Below are 17,274 nucleotides of genomic sequence, written 5' to 3' on the forward strand. Positions count from 1 at the left end.
CCCTAAATGTGATGGAGAAGCTAAAGGTTTCAAGACTTAATGGTTTAAAGGGCAATAAGAAAAACATTAATTCATATGTTACAGTCAAACCTGACTGCAAGAAGATTTCAAGGTCAAATTGTGATGATTATGTAATAGGAAGTTTACAATCCCATCTTTGCTGCCTCCATTTCTTTTTCTAGTGGATAAAATCAACCAAAGGTTGTCAAAAGAAATAAAACAATCATTATATGAGGTAAAGAAGCTCCAACCAGACTGCACCCATTTTAAACTAATTGAAATACCATCTCTGACAATTTTTCTAATAAGTAGCCTACAATGCAAAGTCACAAGAAGTTATGCTTGCGGCTTTGCTGGATGTGCAAATTCAACAATGAGTAAGATTTTGGTGAGTGACTCATGTGCAATCACTTGCCGAAAAAAGTAAAGTATCCAGAAGGAATGGTCTGATTAGGATCTAGGTTGGTTGCCTTGCAGACATGCAATAATGATATAATTTCTTTGGGAAGGGCTTTGCATTTCTAGGAGAGTAAAGCAAAGTAGACAGAGTAGACAAAATCAGAAACAGCTACTGCAATATGATAGAAGTTGTATTCTCTGCTATGGTGTTTACGGTGAACCCATCCTCTACCAAGCATGATTGTTGCTGGTGGGAAATTAAAATATATATATATTTTTTTTTTTAATTCTGAGCTTTCTGAGCTGGAGGTTAAACACATGAAGAGCCCGCTTTTAGCAAAACACATTCTGCTAATAGAACCAGCAGTAAAGAAGCATCACAAAGCAACTTCAGGGTTTTGATTTGCAATTGGATGGCTTCTTTTGGAAATGGACAGTAGACAGAAGTAACAAGCATCTTTACCTTTAAAACACGGCAACGTTCAATTACTGTATTTTCAAATCTCTATATTCAAGGCGAACGACCCCTCCCAACCTTGCCCACAGGCCTCAGTCATGCATTATTCATTTGTATTAAGTAAGCTACATTTAATTTCCCAATCATGTGTTGGCACGACTTGTAATGAGATGCTAATAGAAGCCTGTACAGCTGGAGAGGGAGAGAGTAGGAGAGAGACAACAGTGAAAGAGGACCAGGAGAGGGTTGCATAATCAGTACAGAGATAAAGACCTATCTCCATTGCACAGCACTCTGTAACATTAATGGTGCTTTTGATGTGCATTTTAATCTGTCTGATTGTTTTGTCTTTGATTTGACTCACTGGCATGAAGAGCTGAAGGGCAGGTGGAATGACCACAAAGGAATAAAGAAAGGAGTGCAATCTGAGGATACCACTGTCAACAAAATAAGAAATAATAAAATCGGAAAACAAAGTTAAAATCACTGTTGTTCTGTACAATTTGGAATGTTTTACTATGGAAGGTATTTTAAAAACACAAAATGATCAGTTTTTTTTTTATTGCTGATTATGCCGTGTTCTGGCTTTATTCTGATCAGCAGTAGCTGAAAATCTTTACGAGTATAGTATAAATGAAGAGCAACACATATTAACATACTGAGGCCACGTTAGTCTTTACTGTCCGGTAAACTTTTAAACCTGCATGACATAAATGTTGTCATCAACATCTGTCCACTAGAGTGTGCTGGGCATTTTCAACATCAGTGTATTGCTGAGAGCTGCAATGTTTTATGCTGACAAAGACGACACACCTTCGATTTAAAGGGAGGGACCAATACAGAAATTAAAGAAAAACAATTACAGATTACAAGAATACAATAATGCTTCTTTTTTAAGACAAATGGTGTGGCTCTACATTACAACATTTTCAAGTTACTATGAACCCATTAAAGCTCATCGCTTCATGAAACACAAGTCAGTCCATGGATATAAAATAATTCTCTTCAACAGAATAAAAACATAACTCACACAATGATCTTAGAACCAAAGGAAGAGTAATCAAGAATCAGCACACATATTCTGTTATTACTAAAAACCACTGACCAGACACATAATCTGGAAATAGTGATGGACTTAGACAGAACTTCCACAGACAGATAAATACAGTTACAAAGTCGGCCTTCCATCAGCTGATGCACATTTCCAGGATGACAGGACTAATGTCTCAGCAAGATATTGAGACACTCAGCCATAGATTGAAAGCAGAGCACATCACCCCAGTTCTAACGTCCTTAATGCTCCCTGTAGCCATACTTTTGCTGGTTTATAAATCACTGAACAGCTTAGCACCAGAAAACATTAAAGATCTGTTGTTGTTGAATCAATCTTCCAGACACGTCTTTGTGTCTTCTGGGCAAAATCCATTCTGCATCCTCAGAATCAGAGCCAAACATGGAGATGCAGCATTCAGTTGTCATGCTCCAATAACTTGGAACAAACTTTCAGTAACTGAAAAACAGCTGCAACGCTGAGTTCTTTTTGATTAACACTAAAAACCCATTTGTTTACAGCTCCCTTTGACTGTTCCATTTATTACATTAATTGAAACATTTTCGTCAGTAGTCCAACTTTTCATTACGTTGCTGCAGTGTAAATTGTTTATGTTATCATCATGTAAAACACTTTGAAATATGCCATGCAAAAAAAACTTGGCTTGTCTTACTCAATTTTAAGGCCTTTTTCAAAGGGTGTTTGAATCTAACTTTTGTCATCTCAGAAACAGTTTTAATAGGGTTAGGAATGATTTGAAACTATATTTGACTAAGTCATTTAGTCAGCCAACTGATGAGATTCTACAGGCATGTTCCAGCCCTCATTTGGCAGACTTCAGAGTGTTCGCATGCTTGTTCTGTGATGCTCTCTAATTGGTGGTGAATGGCCCCTCGGGTTGCGCAGGGAAGCCTTTGATGAGCCTCTGAGACTGGCTGCTCAAGTGGCTTTTGAATCAAGCTCTTCAGGAGAGGCTGAAAGCAGCTGGCTGCACCGTGGAGCGATGAACATGCAGCCAGGACGACGAGGAAGAAGTGGAGGAGCACTTACGACAGCTCATTAACCATGCAGTCAAACAAGTCGGAAAGGGGAAAATAATTTTAGAAGTCAGTGGGTGCTGACATAATGACTTCATCTGACATGCAGGATTTACATGGTTTTAACCTGCTTTTTGATATTCACTGCCTGGATTATAGTAGATGATTTCATGAAGGATTAGGGATTCCACAGGTCGTATTATTATTTTATTTTTTTATAAAATACAAGACTTTCAGATGCAGTGTATCTTCTGGAAACCAAACTTTATGCCCTGTGTTCCTTTTTTTTTTTCCTTTGTTGACTTTGGTCACCAGGTGACTCTGAACCCATTCAATCATTGAATAAACTTTCTCCAGCTGAACAGAAACAAAACTGAAGTTAACATTTTTGGACCTAAAGAGGTCAAAGCACAGCTTCAGTTATTACAACTAAAAGCTATCGATCAGGCCCGAAACCTGGGAGTTGTGATGGACTGACCTGAACATTCAAAGCCACATAAAGACAGTCACAAAGTCTGCCTGAGGAGCATCTCCAGGACGAAAAGACTAATGTCTCAGGAAGATCTAGAAGAGAAACTCATCCATGCATTTATCTCTAGTCGCATTGATTACTGCAACAGTGTCTTCACAGGTATGCCCAACAAATCAATCAAACATCTAGAGCTGATACAAAATGCTGTTACTCACATTCTCACAAAAACCAGGAAGATTGATCACATAATACCAGTTTTAAAGTCCCTCCACTGGCTCCCTGTAGCTCAAAGAATAGACTTTAAAATACGGTTGTTAGTTTACAAATAACTGAACAGATTAGCATCACAATACATCAAAGATCTGCTGTTGTTGTATCAACCTTCCAGACATCTCAGGTCTTCTGGTTCTGGTCTGCTTTGCATCCCCAGAACCAGAACTAAAAAAGGAGAAGCAGCTTTCAGCTTCTATGCACCACAAATCTAGAGCAAAAGTCCATAAAACTAAAACAGCTGAAACACTGACTTCTTTTAAATCTCGATTAAAAACCCACTTGTTTAGAGTTGTAATTGAAATGTAATCAGTTACGAATTTAACTATGGCACTTGACGTAATATAATGTTTTGATTGTTGATTCTATGTTGCATGGCTGTGTTTTTGTATTTGTTATGATGTAAAGCACTTTGAAATGCCTTGCCGCTAAAATGTGTTATACAAATAAAATTTCATTGACTGAACTAATTGATTTGTAAAGGGTTTTTTTCCCAAAAAAAATATAAGACAAGCTTGTGTTTTCTTTTTTACAGGCTGAAGCAGACTTTAAGTCATTGACCCATTATCTCTACCTGTGGTCCTTTGAGTCTGCAGCAGAAAAACTCAAGAATGAGCTGCAGCTCTGAAGCCTCACCTCTTTGACTTCAGGATAATTAGGAGCTGAGCCTCCTCCCTGGAATAAATCAGTAACATGCATTAATTCTAATCAGCGTGTGCAGTCGAGCTTGACCGGCGCAGCCCGAGGGGCAGGAGCACTTGTCTGAGTGTTTGAGTCCCATCCATGTGGCCAGCCATGCTGAACCATGCTCTTCAAGGTTCACTGCAGAGTTCCTGCACCATCAGCAGCAGCAGCAGAGCAGGTTGTTTCTGCAGAGCTCACCTGAATAACCCTAGTTGACCTTTTTGACAAACACTTGCAGGAATGATGCACCTCATCAGGAGATGGTTAAACTCACCATGCAATCTGCTGATGAACATTTTTCCCCCCCTTTCTTTTTTGTTTGTCTACAATAAAATTGTATCCATATTTTTTCTCAAGACTACTGCTCCTGTCTGAAGGACATGCAAATTGTGTTAAGAAGTTTATTATCTTTTTTCTTTATTAGTACTCAGTTTAGATATTTAAATCTTTTCTTCACTGGACAATTGTGAAAGTTGTGCAATGTTGAGTAAATTGGAAAAGTAAAAACATAAAAAAGTTTAACTGATTATTTTAAGAAAATTATTAATCAAATTTTAATGGATTGGAAATGTTATAATTTGCATAATTTTTTTTATTCTAAAGAACTGAGTGGTTAATTTTATTGTTTTATGAAACATAGTTTGTAGTTTGTTACGTTCATATTCCAAAAATAGGTAAACAGCGATACGAGAGAAAACTAAATAGGTTTTAAATAAATACTGTAGATCCTCTTATCCCTTCTGTAAAATCAAATTGGTCCCATTTATATTACCTATGAAGCGGCAGGATCTGGAAAATATTTCACCTCGGCCCAAACACTTTTGAGAAACACTGACATAGGAGTAAGTTCAGTTCTAGATTGTTATAAAACCTTTAACATTGATTAGAGTTACTAATGGTAGATGTTGCAATGACAATATCACAACACATAAATACATCAATTACAAATGTCTCTGTGGCCTTTAGCATCTTGGATACAGTAAGAGTCATCACAGATGTCACAGTCCAGACCATAAAATCATACAATACACCAATTAGGAATGATTGCCACTCTTATCCAGAAGATGGCGCTACATGTTTTTATTCCTTTTTTATAAATAGGCAAAGATACCATCTAAAGGATTCCACACCAAAGCAGATTATTTCACTTATATTATAAACTAATCAACCTCTATAAAAAGTAGTTCTTACCTTGGACTTGAGAGTCCAGTACTCCTCTGTGCCGTACTCTACATGTCTGAATGCTGTCAGATAGTCATAGCTGATCACTGCTGTCTGCAAACACAAGCATAAATAGGTGAGGAGATTCTATGCAGTTTTTTTTGAGACATTAAACCAAACAGAAACAGAAACATGTTAGATGAACATGTGTTTAAGTCTTTAAAAATATCAGTGTTGATTTAAGGTCTTTTTGCATCGCTAAAAGCAGGTTTATGTTCCAAACAAACAGTCCAACTTCAAAGCTACCTCTCATCAGAGCTGTTTGATCCCAATGAGAACATCTTAAAAACAATAATGTGCAATACAATGGGGTACCTAAACACGAGTGACTTACACTGTCACATACACTATACATTTTTGCTGCTAAAAATCATGTCACATGTTGGAGTAGTGAATGCATGTTGTAGTCCATATCTCAGCTTAAAGACAGCAAGGAAAATAAGTTTCCTTCTATCCCAACTAAAAGTGCAAACACTGACCACAAATTGACTATATTAATACTTTCTAAGTAAAAGTATTATTTAGAAATTCTCATTAACATCTTCTCATTAACAGCCCATTTGGATAAGTTTGTTTCAGTGATGTTTTCTGCCTTATAAGGAAGCAGGCCATCATTTTATCTCATTATTTCCCAAAAGTTGGATATGGAAGAGGAAACTCTTTAGATTACTGGCCATTTACTGTTGCTGAATGCTTATTTGTAATCCGGCTGTGTACCAGCTGCTTCCTAAACATAATGCAAAGAACAAATAGTTTCCGTACATAGGGTGCATATATATTGCCCTGTTACTTTCTTTTGAAGTTTTAAAATAGTTTGACACCCAGGTATTAAAAAAAAATACTGATTGAGCTTTATAACCTCAGTAAAGCCCTGAAATCATCATGTTTTCATGTTCTTAGTGCAGTCAAAGGAATCATCTCAGAGGGAATCAGGCTTTTGCAGTGGTAAGCCCTATACTGTGGAATAACCCTTCTCCTGATATCCATGCTGTATCATCTATACGATCAGTTAAATCTTTCATTTGTTTTTCAAGTTTGGTTTCAGTATAATGGGGTCTTTTATTTTGACGTTTCTCCTTGTTTTAGTATGCTTATACACATTTATGCTCTTTTCTGCTTGTTTTAAGTAGTTACATATCCAAAAAGAAACTATGTTGTGGCTGGTGTTTTATAAAGCTGGAGTTCATAGACCTCATCCAACCTACTGACAAAAAATAACCGAATGAACAATAACCTTTTCTGCTTACTGTCACTGTCTCTCAGATGATGTGATTAAACTCAAATCAGACATACATGTGAGAACATTTAAGATGCGAACTCACGGCGAATGCTGCTCGTCCGAAGCGGATCACACTCAGGTCACTGAGGTCGAGCTGTCTGTTGTAGAGGTAGAACCCCGATGAGGCGAACACTACTGTGGCCAGAGATGAGACTTTTAGGACCCGGCCTGCCATTGGAGAGCTGTAGAAGAAGAAGAAGAGGTCCAATTAGTTTACATTTTAAAGACAGATAAAACAAAAACATTATTTTTTTTGGAAAGATAACAGAAAGAATTGATAAAATTTGAAGATACTAATAAATGGCATACGGCAGTTTCAGCAAATGCCACCATTCTGATCTTAAAGCACTTACACTGGGAAGTAATTTTAGTTTCTTGAAATAGAAGCTAAATCTAATCACATGAAAATGTCACTTCTAAAAACAAATATTTTATGGACTTCTGCAAGACTTAAATTTTATAAGGAACTGAAATTTGTGGTTTCGCTGCTGGTCTTTTAATTTTATAATTTCACAAAAATAAAGAAGCAAATAATGTCCTAATAGATCTAAATTTAGGTTTTAGTTTTTGAACTAAATTTTTTGGAAAATTAATAATAATCATAAAAAAAATAATAAAAAAAACCCTGAGATGCTTCCCGAATGGAATGCAACATGAATACGTACTCCTTATTAAGGAACAGATTACATTGTTTTAATACAATCTCCACATTCCATGTAAAGAGTTATTCATTAAAAAGGGCTTCTATTTTTACACAGGCTGTCAGCTGAGCTTAAATTATAAATGACAGGTTGTACTCACGAGTGAAACCTGCTCTTCTCTTCGGCTCTCACCCCACGGAGGAAATAAATCCCACTCCCGATAAAAGCTCCTCCACAGCCGTCTAGCAACGGGTTTCAAACACCATCTTTAAGTTGTGTCTTCACAAAAATACCATATTTAAAATGACACAAATAAGTTTCAGTCCGCTGGCAGTGTTGACCTGAACGCCTCTTGAACATCTGAGTTATGCAACCACTGTTTGTTAAGTGCTGTGAGGGTTTTGTAAGAGCTTACAAAAAACAGAAATTCGTCGCACAAACAGACACGCAAAACGCTTCACTATCTGAAGTTAGAATAGCAACTTCGCTAAAAAAAATCAACCACAGCCTGCAATTCGCTCTCCTTCACTTACCGGTTTGATTTGCGACCCCTTATCCGGGTTTTCGAGCGAAAAGGACCTCTGGGTAATGTAGTTTCAAAGAAAAAGGTAAGGACTTAATTCAGATTTATCATTAAGTTCTAATAGCACTGTGAGGCATTAGGACTATACTCAAACTACAGCAAATATATTTTAAAGGTATTTAATATAGTACAGTAGTTTTATACGCTTTCGTTTATGATGATTACGGCAAATTTAAACTACATTTCTGGTGACCTTTGTGACGTATTTATGTGCGTCTCGGTCAACAAAACGTATTCCATACAACAGTGATGGATTCACATGAAGTTTTGCTCAGAAATGAAGCAAATATTTATATTTATTGTAAAAGAAAAATGAAATGCAGGATTTTCTTACAAAAAATAAAATAAAAACTGTCTTTAAAGAACCGAAGCAATATTTTTCCATTTTCCTGGAAAAACAAATAAATAATAAAACATGTTATTATTCACGCTGTCAAGCGTTTTGACAGCGTGAATATTTTATTGTTGTGCTCATAATTTTCAAATGCAAAAAGAAATTAAAATAAAGTTTAAAATTCAGTTAAAATAGAAAATACCTCATTTCCTCACTTGAAAAAAATAATTAAAATGTTTGTGAAATGTGGGAGATTCAATGACTTAACTTAAAAAAATATATATATATTGCAATCACTTAATGCAACGTCCAAATTTCCACATACCTAATAATTTGACAACAAAGATTAATTTTAGTATTTTCTTTCTTTTAAAAAATGTAAATGAATTTTTTCCAATATTAAGATCAATTTAATAGTTTTTGCAATATTTAGTTTTAGGTCTTGCTTGTACTGAGAGGGAAATAATTAAATTTTGTACTTGCACTTTTCAAAAATGTAAAACATATAAAACATATGCACATGGGGCTGTACAGTGTCCAAATGTACTCCACTGACCATTAGAAATTGACAAAGGAATAGAATATATATTACTTTTGTCAAATGATCGTGATTAAATGTAAATGTTAACTCTTCTGCCCCACGAAAATGTATCCATCCATTGCATGGAGAAATACTGAAGATGAACAAAAACCCAAGTAAAACAGCAATAAACATTTTTATTGATTGAAAACAACTGACATTATGTGATGGAGAGCAATCTTTCTCACAATAAATACAGAATTTATTAGTGAATAAACTGACAGTAACATTTATGCTCAGTTCAAGTGAGTCTGAATAATGAAGAACTTTTTCCTGATGTTGGATTCCAGACAGACACATTGATCCTCCTTCTGTCTGAATAGTTCATTCAGATATAAAGCAGGAGAAATGAAGCGTTTCAACAAAAAAAAAAAAAAAAAAAAAAAACACGTTTGGTCTCATCTGCTCAGTAGAACCACCAAGCTTCAATCAAAGTCTTCATCTTTGTTGGACTTCTGTCTTTCAAAGAGACGTCTGTTTCTCTGAACAAGAAGCTGGAACCAAAGAATAGCATCAGTTAAATAAAGTGGGCTGGACTTTTTCTTTTTCATACTGAAACTGACACCGCTCATATCAGCTGTGAATTCTATCCAATAGTTTACCTTTGCTCCTTCCAGAATATGGGGGTCCTTCTGCAGCACGTTGTTCATTCCCTCCTCTGTGGAGAATGAAACCCAACAGAACCCTTTATGGAAACCAGTGTCTTTGTCCTGATAAAACACAAAGATCACAGTCAAATAATAACACACAAACAAGACTCATTTTTACAAAAAAATATATATATTTTTTTGTATCTTCATCATCCCAAAATGCACTGAATCATTGACTGAATAAAGAAATATTTCCTTACTTTGGATTCTATACAGACACATTGATCATCATCCTATCTAAATGGTTCATAATGTTAATGTTCATGTGCAATGGTTTGCAAAGGAGTAAAAACTTACAAATGGAAGGATGCACTTCTTCACTGCACCAAACTGTCCAAAATACTCCCTGACCTCCCCTGAAATATAAACAGATTGTTTTAGAATTCAGAAGTCATTCTTTAATATCCTGAAATTTATCAGACTTCAAGTTCATCTTAAACAGCAACATTGTCTGAAGTCTTTCAAGCATAGACTCCTAAAATTAGTTAAAATCTAAATGAGTTTTTGAAAAATATGTACAGGTCAAATTTAAACTGATTTTTTAAAATATATTTTTTAGATTTTTATTTGTATGTCCAGTTTGAAGACAGATGTCTCTTCTCTGATTTTACAAAAGAAAATAAATTCTAAGTCTTCAAGCGATAGATTGATGTATCCCTCTTTTTCTCTTGGGTGGCAGTTGTGCTTGGGTCTGATGTCAAGTTCTGCACTTGGTTTTCTTAGATTGACAGGTGCTCACTTTGTTTTCTATGTGTATACAACTTGTTTTCGGACGTGGAAATTGATACAAGTATCCTGAACTACTAGTGTGGATGTAGCTAAAGAGGAAAAAAGCAAAAACAAAAACATGTTATTGCAAAAGTCCGACACATTAAAACCAGACAACCACAGGCTGAGTTGACCGTTCTGTCCTCACGTGTTACATCACAGACAATTAAAAGCACCTAGAAAGAGCTTTTTCCTTAGCTTAAATTTTCATAAAAATGCTATAAGTCGGCAAAAAAAAATTGATAACAGGAAGAAACTCACTGCTAGCAACAGTCCAGGGGATTTTAGACACAAACACCTCCAAGACTTTCTTCGCCGAGGCTGCCATCTTGTCTCCTTCTCCTGCTACTATGACCCCTGACGTATACAGACACGTGATCCAACATGCGTCAGTTACGTCATGGCCAAGATGGCAGCCTCCGTGATGGCAGAAAGCGGAGAGGATGTTTTCAGGAAAATGTTTAAGTTTTATAAAAGGAGGGATCCACCTCCAGACTTAAGGGAAGTGACGGACTTCAGCAGCGGAGCGGCATCAGGAGGAAAGGTCTGTTGCAGGATATGTGACAAAACCTGAATTTTGATGGTCTTACAGGTTAAAAAAACTGTTCCAAAGTGATGTTGCTTAACAGAAAACAGAGTTCGAAATGCGACTTTAAATTATATAAAGTCACATTTACAGTATTGGGTGTTGAACAGTGGTAGTAATTTTGATATTTCTTGATGTTTTTTGTGCTAAAACGGGAAGATCGTTCCAGTAAAACTGGATCCAGCTGCTGTGAGTGATGAAGAGGCTGCCTGTGTTGGTTTGCAGCCCATCAGAGACTGGAGAGCTTTCGGACTGCAGGGATACCCAGGTACATGAAAACACTGTGGCTCAGAAAGAGGAGTTTCTTCTGGACTCCTGCCTTACACTATTCCAGAAGCTCTGCATCAAGCCAATGCTCAAGGTCCACTAACTTTAATAATGCTCTGTGTCTTTTGTAGGCTTTATTTTAATTTCAAATCCTTTCCTGCGGGGCTCCCACGCTTTCTGGGTAAGACAATGTTTGAAGACATACCCTCAGAAACCAAACGTGTGCAACCTGGACATGCACATGTCACCCTCTGATACACAGGACATCTGGGCCAGGAGTGTGCAAGCTCTGAGGTGGAAAAAGTTCAGACTGTAGTATCATTATTTCATATAAGTAAGTAATGGGTGCTAGTATTTTGCTTCTGATAGTGTCAGCTTGTTGGAGTAACTCTGTTATGTTTATTTTTATTTTATTTTATTATTATTTTTTTTGTAGACTTTTATTAATAAATGACGAGCAATGACTCTAAATCCCACAGGAGTTGAAATGCAGGTTTGATGGATGCAGAGTAGGACCAAACAGAAGAGGTATCAGAATGGGCTTGGACCCCATTCCTGACTCCAACATATCTGTCAGTTTTCTAGCAATGTGACCAGACGGTTTTAAAGAGGAGCAGCAAAAGCAAATTAGGTGGATTAGCAGTGATTGCCAACAACTGATGGTGTCATTCAGTACATGTTACATTGAAATATTGCTTCTTGTACCTGGAAATTGAGCTATTATCATTGCATGACAGCCATGGGTCTATCATGCAGCAACAATGTCTTCAGTCAGAGGTCCCTTTTGATTTTCTGAAACACCAACTACTACTAAAGATCATTCCTGCCCACATTGTCACCGCTTCAACAACTCTTTGAATATACTTACGTAAGATACTTCGATAAATATTATCCCCACTGGAATAAGTAAAATATTTTTCAATTGAATTTTTCTACCAGCAGATGGTGCTATAGTGAAAGAGAAGGCCCATGTTTGAAGAATCCCTTTTTGGATGGATGGAAAGTCTGATAAATCAGTTTCCAGATTTTTTAGAGTTCACCCTACAAAGTTGCTCTAAAGTAAATCATCCTTAAGCAGCCAGCATGCACTGACCTGAGTATATAAATCCTCTCCACAGGATTCCTGCTTCTGTGAAGAGACAACCAAAAACTCTACTAGAGAGGCTGCGCTGGGTAACCCTGGGATACCATTACAACTGGGACACTAAGGTGAGTTTGCAAGCTACCTGCACATGATAAACACTGTTATCAGTAAAATTTTACATAAATAAAATAATGTTAGTGTTTGATCAGTTCCTAGGTTAACCCTTAATTAAAGGACAGGAAACATAAAAGCTAAAATGTATTAAATAAATTGAAGCATACATTTACACAGATATTTATTTTCTCTTGTTTTGTATGTTGTGTTGTTGTGTATCTTGTGGACCATGAGTCTGTTGAATAAAGTATCTTCATCTACTTGAAATGTTAAAATGAATTTTATTTTTGTTTTCATGTGTAATGTTTTTTTTTTGATTGCTTAAGCTTTAGTAGTGTAGTGTTATCTATTGGCATTCCTATGTATAAGGTTGTCCAAATTGCCTCTACTTCCAGTTTACTTTAGAAGATCTGGCAGAAAATCTCAGAAATCATACATTAAAATAAAATTCCCTTAAATTTCTAGGAGCTTAACATATTCCCACTGTTTATGTGTTCCAAGACTTACTCTGCCAACAGTTACACGCCATTCCCGGCTGATCTGCACATGCTCTCCGAACGGATAACAGCTGCCTGTGGCTTCCCGGGATTCAACTCAGAGGCAGCCATCCTGAACTACTACCGATCAGATTCCTCTCTGGGAATCCATGTGGACGAGTCAGAGCTGGATCACTCTCGTCCTTTGCTGTCGCTCAGGTGAGAGGAAGAAACTAAACTGCTTCAAAGGATCTGCAGGATTGTGGGAATGTCCCCAGTAATGTAGTTTTGTCCCCTCAGTTTCGGACAGTCGTCCATCTTCCTGCTGGGTGGCCCCCAAAGGCAAGACGCCCCCACTGCTATGTTCATGCACAGCGGAGATGTGATGTTGATGTCAGGACAGAGCCGGCTGCTGTACCATGCTGTCCCGCGGATTCTTCCGGCTCCTCCGCAGCGTGCAGCTCTTTTAGAAGAGCTCAGCTGTGCCTCAGCCCTGCAGACAGGCAGCGTCCTGGAGCCGGTGTCTCAGGAGGATTGGGATGTGTGTTCCAGGTACATTCAAAGCTCCAGAGTGAACTTGACTGTCAGGCAGGTGTTGGGACCTGGACAGAGCTTCCCAGAGGAACCAGTGTCCGCTCTCCTAACCTGCGACGAGGGTCGGATGGTTGGGTGTCATGACAGTGGAAACAGTGGGAAAAGGAAGAGGACATGCAGTGACCCTGTGGAGATGGTAGAGACGTGAAAGACCACAGAGCTTTTTATATGTAAGGAAAGCCACTTCTGAAATGCATTTTTCAGACAATGAAATTAAAAGGTGTTTCAGAGTTCTCAAAAGGGTTTGGAAATTTAATTCCCAACCTATGAAAACTGTCTGCATCCTGCACAAAGAAGCTTAAAGAGATATTTATTTTTTTAATGTGTCTTAAAATATTTTAAAGTTACAGAAAGCCAAGTTTATCACAACAGAGTCAATAAATCAATGACTGAAATGCTTCTCTGATGCTGTTCAGCTCACCTCCATGGATGACAAGTTTACACCACTAACTCTTGAAAGAAGTCTTGATGGAACAAATTGGAGAAATCATTAGGTTTATTTGCATAATCAGATATTTAATGTAGACTGTAGTAAAACTGAATGACTATAATTTGTGTGTGTGTGTGTGCTGCAATAAACGAGAAGCTTTGAGATGCTTTAATGCAGGGTGTTGGCGTATGTTCAGATTTGAAATGTCTCCATTTAACTTATCATCCACTAGGTGACAGCAAATCACCAAAAAAGTAGTGGAGCTTTGAGATACAATAAACCATGCAAAACCAAATATGAATTTATTTAATGTCTTGCTTATATAAATAAGTCTTCCATATGTCTAAACTGTGCATGTTTTTCATCTGTATTTACTTCTTACTTGATTAGACTCAACTGTACAATGAACGTCTGTGGTTTCATCCAGTTTGACCAACAAAATGTGTAGAAAAAACATTTTCTAAGACAACCGTCCTCAGATGACATTGCCATGAAGCTTTCCTTCTTGAATAACTGTATATAGATTATATAAATATTTCTGACATGTTAAAGACTTAAAAAATAACTAAAAATGTTTACAAAGGTTTCTCTTTAATCAGTACCAGAAGATCTGTGTCAGACCCTTAAATCTTAGCTCCTGTGCAAGACCTTTTCCAAAGATTGTTCTGTTCATGTTATGAAAAGGACTTTACTGTCAATGTCTGTTTTGCAGCCTGGACCTACACAAAGATGTGCTATGCAAACTTCACCAATTTAGGATGCATTTTTGTTGTATTTTGGGGGAAACAAGCATGAAACCCATGCAGGCATACAAGGACATGTTCAGACCCCAAAGAGAGAGACCCCAGCAAAGTTTTAAGTAGAGGAATGTGCTAGTTGCTAACTACCACTTTTACATAAAGCCTGCACCGCTAAAGTGTGCAGAGAGGATTAACACCTCAGAATTACAAACGAAGGTCCATATATTCACTGTATATGCAACATTTATGTAATCAAATTATAAGACAAACCAAGGTACCATGAGGAAGTCATGGAAAGGAAATTTATTCTTTATAGCACAGGTGTCCTCTTCATTATAAACTCCAACTGCTTGTTTTTATTATGCCAATGTTATTGCAATGATGCCCAGCTTTACTTTTTATCCTAACTAACCAAGTTTCTGCTCAAATGTCAGCTTCTTATACATATCAGCAAAGATAAAGATAAAGACCAACTTTAATAATGACTTTTGGTGACCCATTTTTTATTTTAATCAAGCATGCATCTAAAACAATATCTATCTCAGTGCTGTATCTATTCATCATCAGTGAAATCTGGAAACATTTGTCTCAAGTATCCCCACAAACTCTTGGAACAGGCTATAATCACATTAAAGGTTAACAACTATAGATTTCCTGTTTTCTGATGACTCACTTCTGAAAATACCTCTAAGATCTTAAGACTGAACTTTTAGCTGTAAATCTGTTACAAAATATTTAATAGGTGGTATAGAACTACTGACTGTCTCTTGATAAGAATCAGCCTCAGATCTCCATGGGTGACGTTTTGATTTGAGTTCCATTCAGCTTGTTTGTATGCTAGTCTTGAGTCAGACTCATTAAAACAGGACCAGCAGTGTCTAGTTTGAACAAAGCAGGTGAAATAGGGTTAATCAGTGTCTTTAAGCTGCAGCTGTGAGCTTGTAGTTTCCACCATCAGTATTATTAAACTTCCATCTGACATTCTTCTCCACCTTCAACTCCACTGCCTACTAATGAACAACATTCATGCACATCATTATAAATCCCATAAAACACGTCTGTGGTGGGATGACTGTGGATGCTGTGATCATGCAATTACTGTGATCATGTTTTCTTATTAAAACCTGAAGGCTTCAAGAAGAATCTTCTGTCTAGCTCTTAGAGCAGAGGATAAAATCCCAAAGTCCTCTTTCTATCCACTGGTTTTGAAAAGTGGACAGAACTTCAAACTATCACAGATAGACAAAAAACAAAAGTTTTATTGGTGACAGTGACTAAAGAGATAACCGTTTGTCCTGTAACCAGGTCAAACTCTGTACCCAAGGGCAAGACTCTTCACCCACCTGGCCAGCTGGTGACTCTTTTGGTGGTGGCACTGATTTTATTGCAACCTCGTTTGTGTCAGTCTGCCCCAAGGCAGCTGAGGTTACATGGTAGCTTATCACCATCAGGGTATGAATGGGTAAATGACTGAATGTAGTGTAAGGAACTTTTGGAGTTCACTGGACCAGATATGGCATTGTGCTAAAATAGGCAATTTACAAAAGAGTGTAGCCTGAAGATTTCCAAACCCCCCACCCTCGGTTCTATGGAGTTCGGAAAAAAAATTCAGAAAGTCTACTTTACATTTGTAAATTATGACAATTATTTGAAGCTATGAAGCATGAACTCAAAAAAGAGAAGAATGTACGCAGTAAAATGTAGAAGATGCACTGTGCATGCACAAAATAATGTCACTATAATCAAGAGCATTCAAAAATGTAACATAATCAAGCTTTTTCCTGGCTGATAATTTACCACATTACCTCTTTGAATAAATAAAATCCCAGTTTAATTCTCAGATTTTTTTTATTACTAAATGCTCAATATATATTTGTAAAGAAATTTCGAAATTTAATCAGATAATGAGATTGCAGGACAACACTAACTCAATAAGATTTTTTTTTTTTCCTGAGAGTACAGACATTTGCATTATTTGAGATCTAAGATTTGGTTCTGGAAAGCATAAACTTAGATCTTCAAGCCACACAGTTAAACCTGTGAAAGCTAAGAAGTATTATGAAGCTATTTACCTGCATCAGAAAATCACCAAGAGAATAAACCATCCTTATGCAGACGAAATCATCTGCATAAGGAGACAATTTAAGTGTAGAAAGAGATTGTTCTTCCCAATCTCTTTAATTCCAATGGAAAATCAAATGGAGTGCTAAAAGTGAACCTTGGTTGAGTAACTTTAAAGCTGTTTTCTTGTTTGTGAAAATAGTGGAGAATGATGTTTGTTTCCATTGATTTGTTTCTAATAGGATGGAATCAAAAAGTAATATAGCACACCTTCATCTACTGGGAAAATACCACATAATTAAGCACTAACGACCTTCCTGGTTTGCCAATTTCTTTTTTTGCCACATATCTTAAAAAATGAATCAAAGCACCACTTGATCCCAAAAAATGTCTGGTGAAACCAATTGAACAGTCTGGTCAAGGTCTTAACTTTGATTGAACCATTGCAACAAACTTCACTTTGTTGTAGGTTTGCTGGTATGTTTCAGATGGTTGT

The 17,274-nt window shown here is 36.9% G+C and overlaps 3 protein-coding genes across 3 annotated transcripts in view; 1 reads left to right on the forward strand and 2 right to left on the reverse strand.

Annotated features, from left to right (window-relative positions):
* The window catches only part of adck1 (aarF domain containing kinase 1), a 39,858-nt gene extending 31,814 nt beyond the window's left edge, over nucleotides 1–8,044 (reverse strand). Inside the window, exons 1-3 of the mRNA XM_055038764.1 lie at nucleotides 7,672–8,044; nucleotides 6,914–7,052; nucleotides 5,562–5,645 (exon numbers count right to left, since the gene is read on the reverse strand). Coding sequence (XP_054894739.1) covers nucleotides 5,562–5,645; nucleotides 6,914–7,045 — 216 coding nt within the window. The 5' untranslated portion in view covers nucleotides 7,046–7,052; nucleotides 7,672–8,044. The remainder of the gene's footprint in view (nucleotides 1–5,561; nucleotides 5,646–6,913; nucleotides 7,053–7,671) is intronic.
* Nucleotides 8,045–9,125: 1,081 nt separating this feature from the next.
* Nucleotides 9,126–10,782, reverse strand: slirp (SRA stem-loop interacting RNA binding protein). Its single transcript, XM_055038557.1, has 4 exons — nucleotides 10,688–10,782; nucleotides 9,956–10,014; nucleotides 9,611–9,718; nucleotides 9,126–9,502 (listed from the first exon to the last, which is right to left on the reverse strand). The coding sequence occupies exons 1-4, from the start codon at nucleotides 10,752–10,754 to the stop codon at nucleotides 9,434–9,436; spliced, it is 303 nt and encodes a 100-aa protein (XP_054894532.1). The 5' UTR covers nucleotides 10,755–10,782; the 3' UTR covers nucleotides 9,126–9,433.
* A 44-nt stretch (nucleotides 10,783–10,826) lies between these two features.
* Nucleotides 10,827–14,272, forward strand: alkbh1 (alkB homolog 1, histone H2A dioxygenase). The gene is made up of 6 exons (XM_055038980.1): nucleotides 10,827–10,970; nucleotides 11,172–11,280; nucleotides 11,411–11,573; nucleotides 12,398–12,488; nucleotides 12,979–13,172; nucleotides 13,254–14,272. Exons 1-6 carry the CDS (start codon nucleotides 10,827–10,829, stop codon nucleotides 13,693–13,695), a joined length of 1,143 nt encoding a protein of 380 aa, XP_054894955.1. The 3' UTR covers nucleotides 13,696–14,272.
* Nucleotides 14,273–17,274: the final 3,002 nt, after the last annotated feature.

Source organism: Poeciliopsis prolifica, unplaced genomic scaffold (assembly GCF_027474105.1).
Source record: "Poeciliopsis prolifica strain line A6 unplaced genomic scaffold, Auburn_PproV2 SCAFFOLD013, whole genome shotgun sequence".
Classification (NCBI taxonomy): Eukaryota; Metazoa; Chordata; class Actinopteri; order Cyprinodontiformes; family Poeciliidae; genus Poeciliopsis; species Poeciliopsis prolifica.